General features: G+C 36.7%; 1 protein-coding gene across 1 annotated transcript; it reads right to left on the bottom strand.

Annotated features, from left to right (window-relative positions):
• Positions 1–400: 400 nt before the first annotated feature.
• LOC124267092 (ras-related protein Rab-13-like) lies at positions 401–22,281 on the bottom strand. The gene is made up of 7 exons (XM_046701931.1): positions 21,371–22,281; positions 14,264–14,324; positions 13,985–14,045; positions 12,067–12,144; positions 9,102–9,191; positions 8,623–8,688; positions 401–8,071 (listed from the first exon to the last, which is right to left on the bottom strand). The coding sequence occupies exons 1-7, from the start codon at positions 21,492–21,494 to the stop codon at positions 7,847–7,849; spliced, it is 705 nt and encodes a 234-aa protein (XP_046557887.1). The 5' UTR covers positions 21,495–22,281; the 3' UTR covers positions 401–7,846.
• Positions 22,282–22,654: the final 373 nt, after the last annotated feature.

Here is a 22,654-nt window from a genome sequence, read left to right as displayed (position 1 = left end):
AAATCAGCCATGATCATGTTCGTTTGACTGGCCATGAAGAATGTCTGCCTGGACTCACTTGGTATAACTTGTTCCACCCTTCATGGCTGTTCACACCCAAAGTAGCGATTCAAGATGACATACTACATGTTAAAGCAGTATTGTGTGTTGATATTGCTTCAACATGCCAGCCATATGCCCTGTGAACAATCGACAAGACCAGCCAGTGAGTACAAGCCATCTTGGAAGGCCGTCATGCAAAGGCCTATATCTATATGTCTATACATACAAGGACAGGGTGCTTTGGACATATTCTTGGCCCAAATCCCCACCAGGTTACACAATATCATATTCACTGCAATCACACTCAATGCAACATTAAGTGTAGAAGAATAAAAGGTTCATAAACCACACAACTCAATTCCTTAAACAAAGTTTATTTTGATTGTATCTGTGTGACTGAAATGTGTTTTCAATAAAGTACACACCCACCTATGAAACATGGATAAAACATCTTTGGCAGCACCTTATGAAGCAATGAGACAACACAGCGTGACTTCTTGTAGGAATAATATACTGTCAATAAGCTTGACATATCACTAGAGATTCATCATCGGTACATAAAACAGACAACAGTGAAACCTGGCTCAACCAACTGCTACCATTCAAAATGAATTCTATCAGCCTAACAAAAATCTTGATTAAAGAATTAAGGAAATAAAGTAATTTTCCTTTGAATAAATGAAATTCTTATGAGGTTATTCCAGAGAGTTGGGTTTGAGGACGACCAAGATTATGAGCTGGTTTCACCATATGCCGTACATATATTGACTTCGTTTTGCATATTGAATATAATATAGGAATACAATCAAACAAGGTGAAGTTCTACTCTTGTGACATATCAATTTGTACATCTGCATTGATACAACAGTCACAGTGAGCTGGTACATTAATGTTTTCACCAGGAAATGTTTTACAGAACACAAATTGTAGACGAACAAAGATGCAGTTACAATCTGGTTTCCCTGTAAAAAGAACCTCTTAGCCTAAAAAAACCTATATATACTGGCCTAGGTGTCCTGGGTCTTGTCTCCTGTCCAAATATTGAATTTTTTTGTTACCTGTGAATGTATTTATAGGTTTACCAGGACTGCTTAATTTCCTTACATAGTCCTGATGACGATAAAAAACACAAGATAGATACATTGTACTTTATGGATGACAAACTTCCTTATTCTGCTTAGACGCCACATTTTGGTATAGATCCTCCTACTGTTGTCAAGCATACAATGAATATTCCTTCCAATCATTAAACTAAAGAAGCTGTGTATGTAACAATGTTATATTCTGAGTGGAATATGGAATTCAAGAAACATGGAATGTGAAGTGTACCGGTATATATAGGAGGACACTCCTGATGGGACAAATTATTTGAAAGTATAATGAATAGATTGTCTGAATGACTGAATGAATAAACATTAAAAAAGATCATCTAACATAAATGAATTCATGTTCTGTGGAAAAGAATTTTGTATAAATATAAATATGTTTAACAATTCATAAATAAATACAATCTAAACAATAGAACTGTGCACAAAGTAATGATGAACCTTTGAATAATATTTACTTCAAATTAGAGAGATTAAGTGTCCACCCTGTAAATCTGTAACTCAAATCACTGGTCAAGTTTCAATTATTTGATAAGGCCAGGCTAAACTGATTGGTCTTAATTTGTTATACTGACAAATAATACTTGATTTTACATCCAACTTTCACACATTCATGCTTTTGATTGCTACGATGCTGTATTAAAGACTGCATCAAGTACTTAGAGAAACAATGGACCCCCAAATGATCTCTGCTGTTCATTAGTGTTAACAAATGCATTCTCCTCTTCCATTTGCTGTACATGTTTAAAGCCCAGGTCTGAACATAATGTTCAGTAAACAAACAGTTTAAATACAGTTTCATACTGACTAGCATTGATCTATGATCTGTATTCAATAATGTAATTTTTTAAGTAAAATTGATATTTTATACTTATCCTGACTCATGATCTTTTGTTTATCTCCCTTTCCCTTTCGAATGGTAGTGGAACACTTGAATCCTTTGAAGTTCCCGAAGCGGACGTATAAATACACTCACCCACGAGTTACCTCCCATGCCCTTTCCTGCACAAACATATCATGTGACGTGCCCATACTTTTCACTCTCTCCCTTTTCGCTTGTAGCTCATATACAAAATCTAATTTTGACCATGGTACCATTTGGTGAATCAGCTAAATCATTTATTTCAAGGACTTCAACTGCTTGTATGAATACTTTTGATTGGACAAAAATACTACTGTTTGCAATCAATTCAAAATCCATGATCAGCGTTCATTTAGAGGTAGAAACTTGATGATCATCTTTCGATCAGCGTTCATTTAGAGGTAGAAACTTGATGATCATCTTTCGATCAGCGTTCATTTAGAGGTAGAAACTTGATGATCATCTTTCGATCAGTTTTCATTTAGAGGTGGAGGACTGATGATCAACTTTCCATCAGTTTTCATTTTGTACTGATACTATCAGTGATGGCCAGTGCTCAACAGCTGTTCTTTAACTCCAGCTCAGCTGTCTACATCCTACCACTGATAATCATAAGCAGTTTGTGATGCATTATTGACACAGATATGTCATTTACCGACTGACCAGATCATCCGCTGCACAATAACTAATTACAAACATAACTATCAATTCTTAAACTGTAAAACATATTCGAAATTCAGTGGGTATAAAGTTGCCATAAAGTAATTATTCAAAATGTGAAAATAGTTTGATATGTACGCATAGATAGCTCCATTTATTATATGGTTTTGATTAAGGTGGAAATGAATTATTAAACGGTGGTGTCAGGAGTGTTTACACTGAATGTCAGGTATTGAAGGGTTAAAGACGGTGGGTGTCAGGTATTGGAGTTTTGAATTGAATGTCAGGTATTGAAGGGTTAAAGATGGTGTGTTTCAGTTATTGGAGTGTTTAAACTGAATGTCAGGTATTGAAGGGTTAAAGATGGTGTGTTTCAGTTATTGGAGTGTTTAAACTGAATATCAGGTACTGAAGGCTTAAAGACGGTGGGTTTCAGCTCTTGGAGTGTTTACATTAAATATCTGGTACTGAAGGCTTAAAGATGGTGGGTTTCAGCTATTGGAGTGTTTGAACTGAATGTCAGGTAGTGAAGGGTTAAAGTAAGTGTTAGGTATTACAGAGTAAAAGTGAATGTCAAGCATTAGATTAAAAGTGAGTGACAAGTATTGGAATGTATAAATGAGTGTCAAGTATTAGAGTGCAAAAGTTGGTTGTCAGATATTGCAGTGTAAAGTTGGTTGTCAGGTGTCTGAGTCTGAAGAGTAACTATGAAGAACTCAATGCAAACGTAACAATCTCGACATCAAACACCCATGGACCTTAGACTCAATATTCGGAGCAACCATGGAAGGTATGTGTTGGAACAATTACTAAATTTGTTGCATACAGTAACTATATGATGAGGGTGTGGTAGCTGTGAATGGATCATAGAAGGTTCGCACAGCAGCAATAGCTCATTGGAGCCTGCAGACCTAACAATAATGTATACAGACCAATGGGAACCTTAAATGTAGTTTTGGCTAAAGTCTTGGGGGAGATTCCAAGACAAGGCTGGATCAACCAGTTACATCAACCTTCATTTCTCTCACAAAGTGTAAAAGTGTATTATCATATCAACACAAATACCTATTTACATGAGTTGGCATTGGCTTGTCTACTCAAAGCTAGAGCAAAAAAATACTTTTCAATGTGATATGGCTGTAAACATAAGGTCATTTTCAGTCTCAAAGCTCAAAGCATGGTGCCCAAGACCAAAATAGTAAACATGACTTCAAGGTGAGTTTCAAAATTGACTCTTGTGAACTCTATATATCTGTTCATCTCAGGAGCAGTTCTTCAAGTAAACATGGAAATGACTCTAAGGAGGCACTACATGTCTACACTAACTGACCAATAAAGAGACTTAAACATTCATAGGTAGAGTAAGGCAAGCATTTCAAGGCAAACATTGAGATTGCATAGCAAGATAATGGATGTAAAGTATCCATGCAAAAATAAATATCTACTGTAGTGAACATCAGATTGCACTGTAGTGCAAGCATACACACATATATACAACTTTATCATTTATCAACTTCATTATTAGCTCATTATCAATTTCATATCAGGTCTCAGTTTATTTTTCTATCAGCGTTTTACCTATCCCTTACCACTTACTATCAATGTCTACACAATGTTAGAAATTAAGATTGAAAGTCAAGGGGTCCTTTTTCATAAAACAACTGGTGAGTGTGTAGATGCAAATATCAACACCACAAAGACTCCAAGACTCAGCTTAATTTAAAACACAGCTGCAAGGGTTTCACATGGCACAGGAATATGCATCCACAAACATATGGAATGGATGCAGTACAGTGAGTCCTGTGGGAAAATATCAAGTCTACCAACTGGCAGAACTGCATCACCTTAGACTGGAATCATTGTGGAATAGTTAGAAGTTTCAAAGGCTTTGTGGTTTCAGGTGAGATGCCACAAAATAAAAACGTTAGACAGTTGAATTCTGAGAATGCACAATACTATGAGTGTAAAGTCCCGATGAGCTAAACACATGAAAGTTTGTGGCTTGTGGTGGGAGACAACTGACAACTTCCCCATCACAAGACCTCCCTTCCACAGAGAGCCAGGTGAGTTCAGTCTGTATAATCTGTTAACAGACAACTTGATTCGTCATCTGTGTGACAATATTAATATCTGGAATGTGAATTTCACTTAGTTCCATCACATTTTAAAACTTGAATAAATAATTTTCTGTGCCCATCTAATCAGTGCAAAAAGTTGACAGCAAACTCTTACAACACATAATAGATATTCTTATATGTGATAAATGTGTCAAATTACAGGTACATTATACACCATACAAACATGCCTTACTCATTCTTGCTGATATCAGCTCAAACATTACTATGGCACATGAAGAAATTCAAATCAACAATCAAAGCTAACATAACCAGGTTACAGAATCATTCAACTGCAATATTTAGTTTTTCATCTTTGTAATCAATCCATATCATTTCAATATTATAAAGCACAGGGTTAATCATCTTATCTGTACTTAATTATATTATACTCCAATTTTCTTCATCACACTTCAAACTTTAATCCATTATTATATTAAAAATGTCATTTAACATATCTATGGGGAATATCGTCCGGGATAGAATTAAATACAACCTGTCAATCTATTTATGTTGCACTTGCTTGATCACACATCCATGCAACCGTATTACCAGTTTAAGAGCAGTGACCCCTTGGTAAAGCTGAACCCTGTAAGTCCTACAAACTGTGAACAGTTCTGGAGAGTCTAAAGTGAAATGAGAGACACAATAACCTTCCGTTTAATTTGATAATAAGATTATTTCAGCACCAGTTTACATAATATTTGATATACACAATAATATTAATTTCTTTTCTTCTAAGAACTATCCCATTCTTCCTGGTTTGAGAGAAACCTTGTTTTGAATATATTCTACAACACACACTGAAGCTACAGAAACGGCTGGAACAAGTCAGGAAGAGAAGCTGGGGTAAATGCAAATTAAGTACCCTCACTCATCTCCAGCACAATGGCACACTTTATACAGAACAGACTCAGACTGAAATTCAGTCACAGTTCAAGCCTATACAGCTTGGTTTTGTTTTCCTATAACAAAATGCTCAATGACTGTCATGTTTCTATCATCTCACACAAACATATGTGGCCCACTAATTACAGATCAACACAGCTTTCCCCGTGACGATTGACTGCAGTCATGCCAACCTTGACCTTGCAAACACTATCTTACATGCAGCTGTTTATGTACAGCACACTCAGTGCCTGACAGTTCAATTTGTTACAGTTTCAGACATATTTGACACAACTGGAAGCAACCTATAATTGGAAGAGATATAATTTTATCATATAATGGATGTTACTACTAATGTAGTACAGAAAAGCAATCTGATAAACTTGGTGTCACAATCCAGTATCAGGAAATAAGCAAATGAGCACAAATATGTTAACTGGCACAAATAATTTTAGTTTGCCTACTTATCAATGTGATGAGTCCTTGCTTAAAAATGTCTCATAAATCAGGTTCTTCAAATAATCTGACAGTGATTTCCCCATGTGTGAGTGCTCATGTAAAAAACATGGCAGAAAACCATTTGGCACTATTTCATAAACGGGGCAGTTCACTCAGGTTTTGTATTAGTGCACTTCTAAAATTACTAGTTAATAGAAATATGTCGTTCTGTAAGCCTTTTCAAGACTAGAGACTAGAAGACAAAAAGTGGCATCAACATTTCTGACAGACATAAAACAATTTGCAATAACAAAATGATTACTTATTCATCCAAATCATTGTTTTTAAATTACATGTATTTGTTCAGGATCAGATAACTATATTTAACCACTACATGACATGGGATTAGTCCTTACATAAAAAATAAAAGTACCCTACAAGGTGTATTCAAATATATTGTAAATTTTGCAAAACTGCTGATCTGTGCGGATTTCCATATACTTAATGTACTTAATCCATGAGTTACTATATGTCTTCCAGCATCTAAAGAAGACTATCTCCAACTCCCTACTATATTTAAAATGTGTGGGTTGATATAAATCAGATATAAATCAGTCTTTATAATGGAAGAAAAATATATGAAATCTATAATCACATCAATTCATTACATCAGATATTCTGACAGAAAAAAAACTTACTAATGCAAAGAAAAAATCACCAAATCTTTACATCTTCGCCAACATGCAAAGAACTGTCAGCGATGTCATTAAGGGGGAATAATCTGAAGAACAAATAATGTCGCCGATAGCTGCATATCTTTACACTAAGTATATGACACATGAATCTGTGCAAACAGGTCAGAGTAATTCACTCCTTAGTTATTTTGTTAAACTGTTAAGCATGACATTTTTCTTAAGATACATTTTATGGGGCTTGTTATGCTTAATCAGCACTGCGTTTTGAGTGACATTCCCACTGTTCTATGTGGCACTGCTAACAAGAAGTCAGAGAGTCTGTCTGTCTGTCTGTCTATCTGCTAACAAGAAGTCAGAGAGACATCTGTCTGTCTGTCTGTAACAAGAAGTGTCTGTCTGTCTGTCTATCTATCTGATGATAACAAGAAGTTAACTTGTTTGAGTGGCAACAAGAAGTTGTTGTTATAAACCAGTTTGCATTCAACTGTCATGACTAGTTAATTTCAGCTTGTTCTAATATTATGCAATAAGGTTAAGCTTTTGGTTTCATCAAAGTAAAGTAAAGTTACACAGATGCATAGCTAGGTATAGAGTGTATCAGGGGTTTACCCTTACTGTACTTATACATGGATAAACACCTTTTACTAGCATCATTGTACAATGGAATGAACTGTTATGTATCCTCAGTTATCAAGTCTGTTCTATTGTTTTCTATACCCTCAGCCCATAATGTCATGTCACTTGAACCAGGTTCAAAATGTGTGTACAGTGCTGTGAGATTCCTATATGTATCATATGATTGAGGATCAATGTAATGTCACAGTGAGAAAACACAGAGCAAAATTAGATACCTTTTTCTTTAAATTTAGCTGTTCATAAGCACCTTAATTTCTGTAAAGAAATAAGATAAAAACTTAAATTCAACCTGACTGGAATGATTTTTAGTGTCATCAATTGTTTTCATTTTCCAGCCCTACCTTTTACTGTATGCCATTTACTGTTATGCTTACAATATGGTACAACAAGAACACTGTAGACTGTTTACAATATACTACAGCATGCCCACTTGCTGTAGATTGGTCGAACCACCTTATCTTCATCATCGTCATCCTCTTCCGATGTGATCAGTTGTGATGTGTCAGAGTTATTCCTGCCAGTCATGGACTTGTCTATCACAATCGCTGAGTTGTCATCTTCATGGATTGAATAGCTAGAGTTCTTCTGATCCTGTGTGCTTAATATCTGCCTGCACATTTCATAGAAGGGCTGAAACAGACATTTTGATAGAAGAATACTTGCTCTGAATTGCACTGACATACAGAGTATATACTGAAAACAAGTGTATATGTTTCACCCCACCAGGATGACTTCAGGGCAAACTGGTTCTCTAGTATAGTCCAGATCTTTCCTCTTGATTTCATTCATCTTAACTTTGGGGCAGTGGGGTAGCCTAGTGGTTAAAGCGTTCACTCGTCACACCGAAGACTTGGGTTCGATTCCCCACATGGGTACAATGTGTGAAGCCCATTTCTGGTATCCCCTGCCGTGATATTGCTGGAATATTACTAAAAGCGGCGTACCTCAATAGCATCACCTAATGAAAAGGACAATGCTGACTTTTAAACACTGATCACCGAGTTTAGTTTTATGCCGCTTTTAGCAATATTCCAGCAATATCACGGCGGGGAACACCAGAAATGGGCTCCACACATTGTACCCATGTGGAGCATGGACCAAGGTCTCTGGCATGAAAAGCGAATACCGTATCCACTAGGCTACCCCACCACTGATCATTCTTTACAATTAAGAACACTTACAACTTCCAAATTTTCTCTCCGTTTGGCGTTAACTTCAAAGAACTGGCAGTTATTATTCTCTGCAAACTGCAACAAAATAAAAAGTAATCACCTTTAAGGAGGAAAACACACATTTATGTAGTATGTCATCTGCCATATAGTTTTATCATCACAGCAAACTGCAAATATTTTTCATAATCATGTTTTTTTGTTGCTCTGAACATCTTCCCTTGGCAGTTCCTGTCTCTGAACTAAAGGAAATGCTCACGCTTAGTTAAGGAGCTGCACTAAAAGAAATAGCCATGACCCAAATATGATCTTCCAAAATTGAAAGGAACACTGGGGCTGGTCAAAAGTTCATGGAATTAGTGACACTGCATTCAGCAATATTTCAGCTAAATATTTATGTAAATCTTTGAGTGATAAGGAAGATGTTGAATGAAAAGAAAGCATCTCTTAGTTGCAGGAGATTATATACATTATGTCTGATTTTCACAAACCGTTTCTGCCTCTTCAGTATCAACTCTTCTAGAGTCAACTTCGTCCTTTTTATTGCCCATCACCATTATCACTGTGTCTTCCTTTGCAAACTGGAAAATAGTTTCAAGCAAATATTCTTCATCACACACGCCAACATTCATTTGTCAATAAATAAGTGATTTTGTGGAATTTGATTGGCTTAACAATCAATTTTGTGTTTGTTTGTTGTTTAATGCCACACAATATTCCAGCTATATGGCAGCGGTCGAAAAATATTTCAGTCTTGACTAGACAATCTAGTGATCAACATCATGAGCTTCGATCTGTACAGTTGGGATACAATGACATGTGTCAACCAAGTCAGTGAGCCAGACCACCCGATACCGTTAGTCACCCAAAATGACAGGCCTGGGTTGCTGTAAGAATGTACACCGAAATGTCGCTCTATGCAATTAACAAGAAGTTGTTATCCATAAAGTTGTATGCTTGATTGTAGACTAATTCTAACTCAGCTCTTCACTGGTAGCAGTTTTGTGTGAGTGAATGTTTACATAAACCTAGGCTCCTGTTCTGTTTCTACTTCTGGACTAGTTTTTCCTGATTGGCTGAAAACAGAGCGTGCAGTATTGCAATGCTTTTTATCCTTATTATTTATCAAATGGGCAGTTTCTGAAGTTACTATTCTTAACTAAACCATTTATAACAATTTACCTCAATATATTACTTCTTTGTTTATGGAAGATATAATCATAATGATCAGCATGCACACTTTGTATGGGGGTGGTGGAGTAGCCAAGTGGTTTGCTCGTCACGCCGAAGACCTGAGTTCGATTCCCCAGATGGGTAAAATGTGTGAAGCCTATTTCTGGTGTCCCTTGCCATGATATTGCTGAAATAGTGCTAAAAGGTGTAAAACTAAACTCACTCACTCACACTTGGCATGAATCTTCCCAAATGCAAAAAATTACAGAAGTCAATAGCTTAATTTCCTTCATATCTCTCTGCCATAAATAGCAAGCCATAGAGTTCAACAGTTCTACTAATCAGTGTGTTAATCAGTTCCTCTTTATAAGTTACTAAACCGTGAAGTAATAGGGCACCACTGTGTCCCATTATCAAGATATCATACATCACGAGAATAACTTTTCACCTGCACAACACACCTACCCTTTGCGACAGGGATTAGAATGCTCATAGCAAGTTTAACAAGAAAACAGAAATATCCATTACAGAGGGACGGCTTTTAGGACAGATGTTTTCTTTTTTTGACTTACATATTTTTGGGGCAAAAAGCATCAGGTCAGCAGGAAAAAAAAGGACATAAATTTCAACTGAAAATATATCATTTCATATTTCCTCTTACAATTTGTTGTTTTATCAATTTTGTAAGATAATTTTCAATGGGTTTAATATAATTTATTTATATTGATAGTAAGGATAAACAACTGCTGTCTTGTTTACATTACACTTTATTCTGGTCAGTGAATTAACACTGCTTTTCATTGACATTTTATTCAAATTAAATTTTTGGGAGTCATCAGGCATGAAAACCATATATAGAATGAAGTGTGGCCTTGTCTTTCAAACTATCAGACCTTTATCAAGTATCCTTCTTCATGTAGAGGGCAATCAAATTATAAATAAACATAAGTCCTACAGGATAAAAACTAGATTTCTTCTGGTTCGAAAAAAACATATTGTATATATAGAATACAACAGATATCAAGTATATTAAGTGTATCAAACACACACATTGGGTAACGAATACAATATTATAATAAGTCAGCAGTTGATGTACTGTTCATTATATGAGTGAGTGAGTGAGTGAGTGAGTGAGTGAGTGAGTGAGTGAGTGAGTGAGTGAGTGAGTGAGTGAGTGAGTGAGTGAGTGAGTGAGTGAGTGAGTGAGTGAGTGAGTGAGTGAGTGAGTGAGGAGTGAGTGAGTGAGTGAGTGAGTGAGAGTGAGTGAGTGAGTGAGTGAGTGAGTGAGTGAGTGAGTGAGGTGGAGGAGGAGTGAGTGATGGAGTGAGTGGAGTGAGTGAGTGAGGAGGAGGAGGAGTGAGTGAGTGAGTGAGTGAGTGAGTGTGGTTTTAAGCCGCTTTTAGCAATATTCCAGCAATATCACGGCGGGGGACACCAGAAATGGGCTTCACACATTGTACCCATATATTGGTGAAACAGTGATTTGACATGTCTTGACCATGCTGATAGTGACAATCATGACAATGACCAGTGATCATATTACTATCAAATTAAATATATAAGACTGTTGACTATTATCCTGCCTGGCTTGGATATATTCCATGTTACATATCTTGCTTTGAGAAATAACAACCAAAGTCAGGAAAAAAAACACGCCTTTTTAAGAAATTCATGAATATTCCATTTTCGTGATCATGCATGACGAATAAATTCATGAAAACGTTATGGTTCGATTCAATGAATATATCTTTTATTCAAGCATAAAACACATCAGTTTTTAACACCTGAATCCAAAGGATATGTCCTATCCTAAGGATGAGCCTTTTAAATCTCATAAAAACGTGAAGGTAAGTATTTTATCTAACTTAAACCTGGAAACTAGAGTAACACATTATATTTGGGTTTACACTTTTTCAGTAGAGTACAGATTCTAGTACTTTTGTTAGGTTGAATCCCTAACAAAAGAAGGCTTTGTTGATAGGGTCCAAGGTTGGTACATGCTTAAGACCAGTCACCTGCCTCTTTGAGCCTTCTTTCTACATTAAGCTGACGTACCCGATATTACTCACAAATTGTTCAAGGTGGTATAAACACAAGTCAGTATGAAGTGGTAGCTCTTATACCAGGATGGCAACAGGAAAATATATTTTCAGCGGAAAACTTAATATTGTGTCATCGAGTTAAGGGTTTCTCAATGGATTGAGACGATTCACAATTGAACAATTTGAAATAAAATTTGAAATCCGCAGATCAGCGGAAAATTGCCATCCCTGTAATACTGACCTGTCTGACATAGGAAATCCACTTTGGTAGAGACTCGTAGGAACTCCGGCTGCATATATCATACACAACCATCACCCCCTTGAGAGACATGGGATATAAAACACATCAGCTATACTTCAAGAAGACTGGTCAATGTTATTAATTATCAATAGTATTCATGAACACTCTGTGACACAGCCTGACCAGTTATTCTGAAATTATTGCTATGGAAACATACTGCATAGGATGGTAAATCAGATGAATATTCAACACAAAGTTAATATCAATGACAAAGGCAGACTAACATCTAAAATTTGAGCTGAACATATTTTATAGAAATTATATTCATAATAATAAAAAGGAGTCCAGAGACTTTCTTCATTTCCAGAAACTACACTTGCCACATATTCTAGACTTGCATGGGCTGCATTGGGTATATGTGTTTCAGGGTCTGTATGACAGACTTCTGCATTGGGTATATGTGTTTCAGGGTCTGTATGACAGACTTCTGCATTGGGTATATGTGTTTCAGGGTCTGTATGACAGACTTCTGCATTGGGTGACATACTGCATTGTATATGTGTTTCAGGGTCTATATAGACATACTGCATTGGGTATATGTGTTTCAGGGTCTGTATGACAGACTTCTGCATTGGGTATATGTGTTTCAGGGTCTGTATGACAGACTTCTGCATTGGGTATATGTGTTTCAGGGTCTATATGACATACTGCATTGGGTATATGTGTTTCAGGGTCTGTATGACATACTGCATTGGGTATATGTGTTTCAGGGTCTGTATGACAGACTTCTGCATTGGGTATATGTGTTTCAGGGTCTGTATGACAGACTCTGCATTGGGTATATGTGTTTCAGGGTCTGACAGATGCATGACATGACTATATGACATCTGCATTGGGTATATGTGTTTCAGGGTCTATATGACATACTGCATTGGGTATATGTGTTTCAGGGTCTGTATGACATACTGCATTGGGTATATGTGTTTCAGGGTCTGTATGACAGACTTCTGCATTGGGTATATGTGTTTCAGGGTCTGCATGACAGACTTCTGCATTGGGTATATGTGTTTCAGGGTCTATATGACAGACTTCTGCATTGGGTATATGTGTTTCAGGGTCTGTATGACATGACATACTGCATTGGGTATATGTGTTTCAGGGTCTATATGACATACTGCATTGGGTATATGTGTTTCAGGGTCTATATGACATACTACTGCATTGGGTATATGTGTTTCAGGGTCTGTATGACAGACTTCTGCATTGGGTATATGTGTTTCAGGGTCTGTATGACAGACTTCTGCATTGGGTATATGTGTTTCAGGGTCTGTATGACAGACTACTGCATTGGGTATATGTGTTTCAGGGGGTCTTGGTATATATGACTATATGACATACTGCATTTGGTATATGTGTTTCAGGGTCTATATGACATACTGCATTTGGTATATGTGTTTCAGGGTCTGTATGACATACTGCATTGGGTATGTGTTTCAGGGTCTGTATGACAGACTTCTGCATTGGGTATATGTGTTTCAGGGTCTGTATGACAGACTTCTGCATTGGGTATATGTGTTTCAGGGTCTGTATGACAGACTTCTGCATTGGGTATATGTGTTTCAGGGTCTGTATGACAGACTTCTGCATTGGGTATATGTGTTTCAGGGTCTGTATGACAGACTTCTGCATTGGGTATATGTGTTTCAGGGTCTGTATGACAGACTTCTGCATTGGGTATATGTGTTTCCAGGTCTGTATGACAGACTTCTGCATTTGGTATATGTGTTTCAGGGTCTGTATGACAGACTTCTGCATTGGGTATATGTGTTTCAGGGTCTGTATGACAGACTTCTGCATTGGGTATATGTGTTTCAGGGTCTGCATGACAGACTACGAGAAATCCAGTTCTCTACTATACCTGAGCCCTCCTATAAAACTGTTTGGTGATGGCTTCAAATCTTTCCTGGCCCGCTGTATCCCTGAAAGAATGAAACTTGAGTGTGAGGACTATCATAACATTACTGACCTCCATAATGTTCACCCTAACATGGGTCACTAGTCTTATAGTTTTCTATACTATTGTAACATGACATGTAGCAAATAAATATGAATATTGTACTTTTCACTGTTCGTATTCTTACAATAATTCCTGCCATTCAAGTCAGGAAACAGTTCAACAAGACAAAGTAAAACATACCATATCTGCATCTTCACCATTTGCCCATTCACTTCTATGGTTTTGACTTTAAAGTCAACTCCTGCAAAAAACCAGAACTGACATAAACTGGGGTGGGAAATCAACACAATCACAGCAAACAATACCAAACACATCTATCTCCAAAATCTCTAAAACAAACTTGAAAAGGAATAAAAGGTGGTTCTTTACCTTGAACTTGTACCTGTGCAAAATTTCAAATGGTAAATTACAACCTGCATTTTCTAAATTGCAATATTACTTATCTGTTTATGTTATTCCATGTAGTATTTGGAGTACATCTGAGTAAACATGAAAAACTTACATATGTCTGACACTTCATGAGAATAAGCATGATCAAAACAGATTGTCCAAATACCTCCAAAAATAGATTATGTTGTAACAATGGTATGTAAAGTGCAGTGCTGCCTATAATATCTGTTTGACAGGATGACTGGATGTATTTGAATGTAACATGAAAAAGAATATAGAGCAAGTGAATTAACAATCATCACTCAAAATATGTAAAACATATGTCATTAAAATACACTAAATTCTGACCAGTAAGTAGCACTAATTGCAATAATCATCATCTTACACAACTTTCAAAATAAAAGCTAATTTGCCTATCTGCAGGATAAACCTTTTTAATTTTGAAGAGTGCCACAGGGCACTCATGAGGCTGTTCAGGTGATATACTTTGCTAGTGGCACTCTACCCCAAGGAGTTTTGCACCATGATATACTATCAGCCTAACACATTTCCATATGTTACTTGGGTAATAGACAATGGTATTCTATGGTCTTCTATCCATAAAATTCACAACAAAATAGTAACTTTGGGAGGTGTTAATGCAAAATAACATGTGACAATGAAGATGGTTTAAATTTATTGATTTTCCTACCACTGATGCATCACCAAAACTAGTTCTAAGGCAATAACTCCCATGAATTTTAAAAAAACATATAATTTTTTAACACCATTCCAGGTCATCCATTACCCATACAAAATTATCCTGGTACACGTATACAATTATTTTGTGATCATATCCATACTCATGGTGTATTATTTCAACACAGCAGTCAATCATAATCATTTAGATGATCAATACGAAGCTACTGCTATGTCAGGTAAATAGATCCATCCCAGTCCGTCACTCCCCTGTACCGAAGAGCATGGGTTTAGCCTCCTGGGTATTTGTGGGCTCCACCAGGGACAGGACATATTTACCCAAACCAACACACCTGACCCGGTAGCCTTGACAAAGTCAGGTCATGCCTGTGTGTCATGGAGCATACCGCAGGTCAAACTCGCTGTCAGCGTTGTCGAAGACAAGAATCGGGTCTACAACATCCATGTGTAAACATCACCTTCACCTGTACCCTCGGTGACAAATGTCTACAAGCGGCACTGTTTGGCTACAGTTAATACACTTAAAATGGTTACAAATAAGACTTCCAGTCTGTAAGGACCATGGATTCTTATGATGAAATGGCCACGTCAAGTCTGAGCCCAGCAGCCTTATATTTACCCCTTTACATGTATTATCTAAAAATGGGTATTTTACCTGAACTATCATTTTCAGTTGTTTGTAGTAAATGTTAGCAGATCAGAAGCAAAGATACACTGACCCTAATTATACAATGTTACCAGTACATTCATTGTTGTCCAGTCTAACAAATGGGCTACTGAGCTACATTTATCAATAGTTGTCAATGCCAATGATTGGCTTTTCTAAAGCTTGACAAGAGGGAATTTTCTTAAAATTTGATTTTGAAAAGCTTTTGACATTAACACAAAAGGAGGCAGAATTTTTGGTCAGTTGCCACGTACAGTTTTATTAAAATCTCATCTTTGCATTAAAAATCAATTCCATAGAAATATCTTCATCATTACAAACCAATTGCCACCCAGGTAAACCATTCTGGTCTTGTCATTATGTGAGTGAGTTAGTTGGGTATTACGCTGCTTGTAGGAATATTATAGCAGTATCACGGTGGGGACTCCAGAAATGGGCTTCACACAATGTACCCATGTGGGTCTTCAGCATGACGAGCAAAGGCTTTAACCACTAGGCTACCCAACCGCCCCCTCTTGTCATTAACTTATATTCGCTTATATTAACTTCGCTTTCATATTAAGTGTAAAAACAAGGATATCCTGAAAGACTATCAGCATGATGCAATTGTACAGTAATAATCATAAAAATGTAACATCATGATTCGCAGACTGTTATTTTCACAGATATGCAAATGAACGAATCAAATATGTCCTCTGATACCAGTTCTCAGTTATAGAGTAATTCAACAAGAGGAAAAAACAGATAATACTGGCAATGTCAAGGAACCCCCTAAAATATCCTAATTCCTTATCTCTACATCATCCAACAGTCCAAATGCCTGTGTTTATATGGACATTGATCCATTTTCATTCAGCTGAGGTAATATCTCTCGTGTTTCCTTCATTTTTAGATAATGGACGTCTATATATATGGCCATACAAAGTCAGTGTGGCGTTACATTCAATATATTAACATGCTGTATACATGATACCACATCAATAGATGTTTGTATCGTCAGGTTACACTCGAAAGGTTATGCTGGTGGCATTCTTCTCAGCTAGGCCCACAACAGTGCCTATATTTGGATCAGACACAATGTGGTTGCATAATCAAAACAAAATATGATTCAACACATTCTGTAATATTGGTTTGTTATTGGTTTTCTTTAGTCATGCATATGACCACAGCTGCTGACAGAATTACATAATATTAAAGCCCTGTAAACACAGCAGCAAATACCCCTGAGTTGCAGCAAGAGGACAATCAGGATACTAAGACCTTGAAATAATATATTTCTTTTAACTATTTTGCATTCCACATGTTGTAGGTTCTATCGGTTATATTCTCATCAAATTGCTTCCTATAATCATGATAATAATTTTGTTTTATTTACAAATTTTGTAGTTCTGTAGACAAACAACTTTTCATTATCTTTATCATGTTTATTGAAAAGGTTAATCCTGAGAATAGGTTTTCTATTAAAGTTGCCTCCCCTACCTATGTATTCTCACAGTAAAACTTTGTTTGTCGGTCCTATAATGGTAGCATTTACAGAGAAACTTCAATTAGCATGCCTGAACATTAGTCATAAAAAATAATAAAATAAAATAAATAAAGATTACATTAGACTACTGAACATGCTGAAAGTCTGACTGGCCATTATGTCATACTAACATCTTGTCCTTTTATGATTATTTAATTATTGACAAAGCAATAAACAAAACCTTCCAGCTAAGTATTTATTGACAAATCGTAAATATTATCATTAATTGAATCCTTCCTGCTTTTAATTGCATCTAAAACAGAACTGTTTACAGTGGCTGTCACAGATCACAGAACAAACAAAGCACACAATTCAATATTTAACCTTGCAAGGGATCTCCAGTTAACAGTTTATTGCTGATCACAGCCAGATACCACCTGGGCATACCTGGCAACTCACCTTGAGCATGCACCAGTGTGTGGATACAGGCATATGATAAATGCCCATCATTATTAACTCCATCTCCTAATATGGGCAGTGGGGTAGTTTAGTGGTTAAAGCATTTGCTTGTCAGGCCGAAGACCCAGGTTCTATTCCCCACATGGGTACAATGTGTGAAGCCCTTTTCTAGTGTCCCCCACCAGGGCTCGAATTAATGCTTTGTTACTTGCTCTGGTGCAACCCAATACTACTAAGTGCAACCTAGTTATTAGTCTAACTTGCACCAGGTGCAAGTCCATTTTTGCGACTTCAGCTGGAAAGCAGAATGATGAGGAACTGACTTGGAAGCGTGACTCTGATGACTGTATGAGCAGTGACTGAAGGACTATCTGTTCATGAAATTGTAGCAAGTAAGATAACTAATCTTATCAGTCCCAGATTTCTTTTGTTATCATGTTCTAAACTATCATTACCAAAAGTCAAGCATCATATTTTATACAAGATTTAATATTTAGCAGCAGGCGCAACCTGTTTTTATCTGATGCAACAAGGTTTCTACCTAAGGTTGCACTTTAAATCGAGCCCTGCCCACCATGATATTGCAGGAAAATTGCTAAAAGCGGCGTACAACTAAAAACTCACTCACTCACCATCTCCTAATGACATACATTGGGGATGCTGATCATCAGACTGACAACGATTCCAAGTCTTATTGATTGCAACACCCCCCCAGTTGTGTGGCAATGTTATCTTCTTAACCCATTAACTGAGGTGGAAATTTAAGGATGTCATGTTCAGTAAAATGATCAACATGTTTCAGAGTATACTCCTGTCATTAGATATATGCCTCCTAGCTTTCATTCACCTGATGAAGGATTAGGAAAATAGTAAGAATATACTCTGGAACATCATGTTACTTATATTACAGAAGTTGACATCCATAAATTTCCCCTTTTATGTGTATCACTTCTAAAGTCTATTCAAAGACTTCACTATCTGACATTTTGTGTGTTCCTATTCAGCAATGATGAGACAATTCAGTAGCTGTTTAAATTTTTGGAAAGAGATCCTTATGTACCCCCTGCCTATTTTATAAGGTACTTTTCATTACTTGTATATCTTTGTATTTTTTTAAAAAATTAAGTGGGGGGTACGTAAGAAACTCTTACCAAATTTTTTTCTCATCAAGCCAACTTGGGTTCCATTCCCTACTTGGGTCAATATGAGATTCCTGGTGACATTTGCCTGGATATGGTTAAAAAAATTTATTAGCCCCAGCTAGTATGGTAATACACTGCTCATTAATGGATAATAGAGACTTTTTCCAGCACGGACAGTAACAAAATTCATATAAACCTAGACTTGACATCATAAATCTTGCCACTCCTGTCCAGCTGAACACTATATCTTTACCTATAACCAGTGTATAAAATATAGCCCGTCCCATCGTCCTTGATGGTCTTTTTTTGTGAAGGACAGTCTATTAAGTAAGTAAGGCGGTCCTTTGGTTGGGGAAATATTTGAAAAAAGTAAACTTTACTTGGTTTGAACTTCATCTTAGCAATCATGTTCTTTCTCGTTTTCGTTTCAACATTTGTTGATTTGTTATTGTTTTAGTTTTTGGGACTTGCTGTGTTTGTTCAGGACTATTCACCTTTTTTAACTGGCCACATTTAACAACTATTTTATACACTGATATAAATTATAATGTCAAATTATATATTCCATTTAATGTCGTAAGAGAGTTAAAGTGTCATTTCTTGTATTCATGGTTTCAACATATAAGATCATATTGAGTAGACACAGTACATTAGAGGAAATTACACATCCTATCAGCCCATGACTCATACTGCATCCTCTCACTCCACAGATTTCACAAAGGATTGAGGGTAAGGTCATGCCCACAGCTGGAATAATATATAGTGAATTGAATTTTGATTCATGATTTCGAATATATATAGAATAAATTACAACAGTTACATATGAAACCTGAGTGAGTGAGTGAGTTTAGTTTTACGCTTACGTTTTATTGCAATATCACAGCGGGGACGCCAGAAAAGGGCTTCTTACATTACGAACGCTTTAACCACTAGGCTACCCCCCGCCCCTATAAAACCTGAAATAGGTATAAGAGTGCCATCTCATCACTTTATACCTACCCAGAATATTATTATTAATGATCACTGATAAAGAATAAACATGTTGAAACCAACATGCTAATAATATATCGCCCACTTCTGACACAATAAATCATTCTATTTCTTCCCTGCATAAGGTACAGATTTACTAAACAAAAACAAATACAGGTCTTTTCTGAACATTGATTTATGTATTGTTTATGTATTGTGAGGCAATAAGATTTAACAGGTATTACAGTTACATTACTATAAATATTATCATCAAGACACACAACATACATGATGTATACACAATTCACTAAAGTTCCTTTTGTGTACACTTTACTGAGACAGACATTATCACTAGTCTATTTATAGCAAGCATAAGAAATGTTAATACAACCTTATCTGAATACAAATACGCAGTATCTGGTATTTGGTTTGGTTTCCTTACAAGATTAAAAGTGAGTGAGAAATGAATATTGTTAAATGCAGCAATTTCTTCAGCAGTTTTGGAGCAATTTATACTGTTACCAGACTTGGGGTGAAAATTGTCTGAGATACGGGTACTCAATAGTTTTCTTTGTTGTCTGCCTCATCTTATATCAAGGTTCCAGATGTTTGTTTTTTCACAGTACTGTCGATGTTTTGATCCATTCATGTGTATTTGTATTAAAGTAACCCCAAAATAATTGGATTATGGTGATTTATTGCACTTATATATACAAAAACAGAGTACCTGGAGCTCTTTCACAACACAAAATTAACTCACTCATAGAGTTTAATTAATTCACAGCTTTATTGTAAGCATAATAACCTAGTTACTTTGCATACTTGGTATTGAAGAATCAAAACATGGCATAATATGGGGACATAAGACATCAAAGTACCCCATTTCCACTAATCAAACTCTGGCCCCTCATTAACTTGAACTATGTCAAGACATGCAGGATCCCCCCAAAACAATCTTAGCACTACTGACTAATCTAATTAAAACATTGGAGTTACAAATGTCAGAGCTCTAAGGCTGCTTTGCACAGATGGATCTAGATGGTCAATATATAAGACGACATGTCTTACTGGAGCCACAGTCCTTGCCACATTCATATAGTGTAGGGACATTACCAAGTATGTTGAAAATGTCCTTACATTCACATGTAATGCAGAGAAATCATTAGCTGTAACTGGACTTAACTCTGCTTATTGGATGGCACTGACCCAGTCTTAACAGAAAATGTCACTTAATAAATAATGAATCTTCTACTCTTTTTCACCTGTAACCATTACAAGGGCATATATGTTATATACACATACCCATGACATATTTCTTTTTACAAATCCTCTAATGTACTTGTTTTTCCATCTGACAAGCATCCCAACAATTCAATTTTATGATGCCCTGGGGCTAAATATGTTAAATGCCATAGTGTCAAGTCAGCATGTTAGCAGACTCTCCTGTAAACTGAAGATTTGTACAAATGCTAGTGAAAACAACAGTAGAATCTTACCAATAGTTGATATGTGAGTATTGCAGTACTCATGTTTAGTGTACTGGCAAATGAGGCAGGTCTTCCCAACTCCAGTCTCTCCCACTAGGAGAAGACGTAATAAATGGTCATATCTTTTTGACATCTTTGTTGTAAGCACTGCTTGTGAATAAAGCTATCCGGACTGAGTAATCCAATGTTTACATTACAAACACTGTACTATGTGTGTATTATGCAACAGAGCCAAAATCTGGACACGAGACAAGATCAGATACAGGGATTCAAGCACAGTATCGGATCACGACATGGACACTGTGTCAATACTCCGACCACCATTGCAAAGCCTGTTTAAAATATCTTGAGACACCGTCACAGCTCCACCTTGTCTGCGCTATTCCCTGGAAAGGTTGAGTTACCGAGGCCTGCCATGTCACCAGGCTACAGAGGAGTCATTTCCGATATGAACACAACTCAACACTACGGAATGTCGTGCCCTGCTGCTGGTCAATTATGACTGATTGGTGTTGTCATTATGAACACTATCATTACGTTTGTGAACCAAACCTCAGATATACGTGACAACATTAATCATTCATATATCAGTCATTGGGAGAGGCCTAGGTCACTTGATAAGGGCTGATTATCCTCGGACCTTTACGTAATCTGTCGTAATCCCCGTGCTGTTAAACGACAAGTCACGTCTCGATGAGAGACCGGCAAGTGCGCCTAAAGAAAACTCGGCACGTTCTGAAATCCCCGTTTGATTGTAACTGACTAGATTAGAAACATTCTGTGAAGCAGGCGTCAATAGAAGAGCTCTCCTTTGGGCAGGGAATGTTATTCTTTCACGTTCCTCAAACTTTGCTGACTTGTGACCCATTCAAAACAAAGAAATTTAAACACGTCATGTCGTCTGCATTTAGAACACGGAAGTAGACTGTGACATCTAGTGGTGGTTTAGGTTATCTCCCTTTGACCTGTGGGCAATGTTGATTTGATTTAGAAAACTATGCACATTTATTTTTTGGGTTCGTAGTTGTGTTTAAAGGCCATGCTCTGTAATGTGACTGCAACCAGTGGTAAATATGCGACAGACACCTTTAGGGAACGATGACTCGGATTCAACAGGTGACTTAATTACTCTAGACTATAATTACTCTTTCACACTCGGCTGTAAACCTTTATCTGCATGAAGTTATTGAAAAGCATTATTTTTGGAAGTTGGACGAACATGAATACATGAGACATTTTAAGGATAACAACTCCTTTTTCTATTCTTTTTCACGCCGTTTCAGAGCTCATTCT

Source organism: Haliotis rubra, unplaced genomic scaffold (genome assembly GCF_003918875.1).
Source record: "Haliotis rubra isolate DU_JTF1 unplaced genomic scaffold, ASM391887v1 Scf13, whole genome shotgun sequence".
NCBI classification, from domain to species: Eukaryota; Metazoa; Mollusca; class Gastropoda; order Lepetellida; family Haliotidae; genus Haliotis; species Haliotis rubra.
This window is presented reverse-complemented; position numbering and strand designations above follow the sequence as displayed.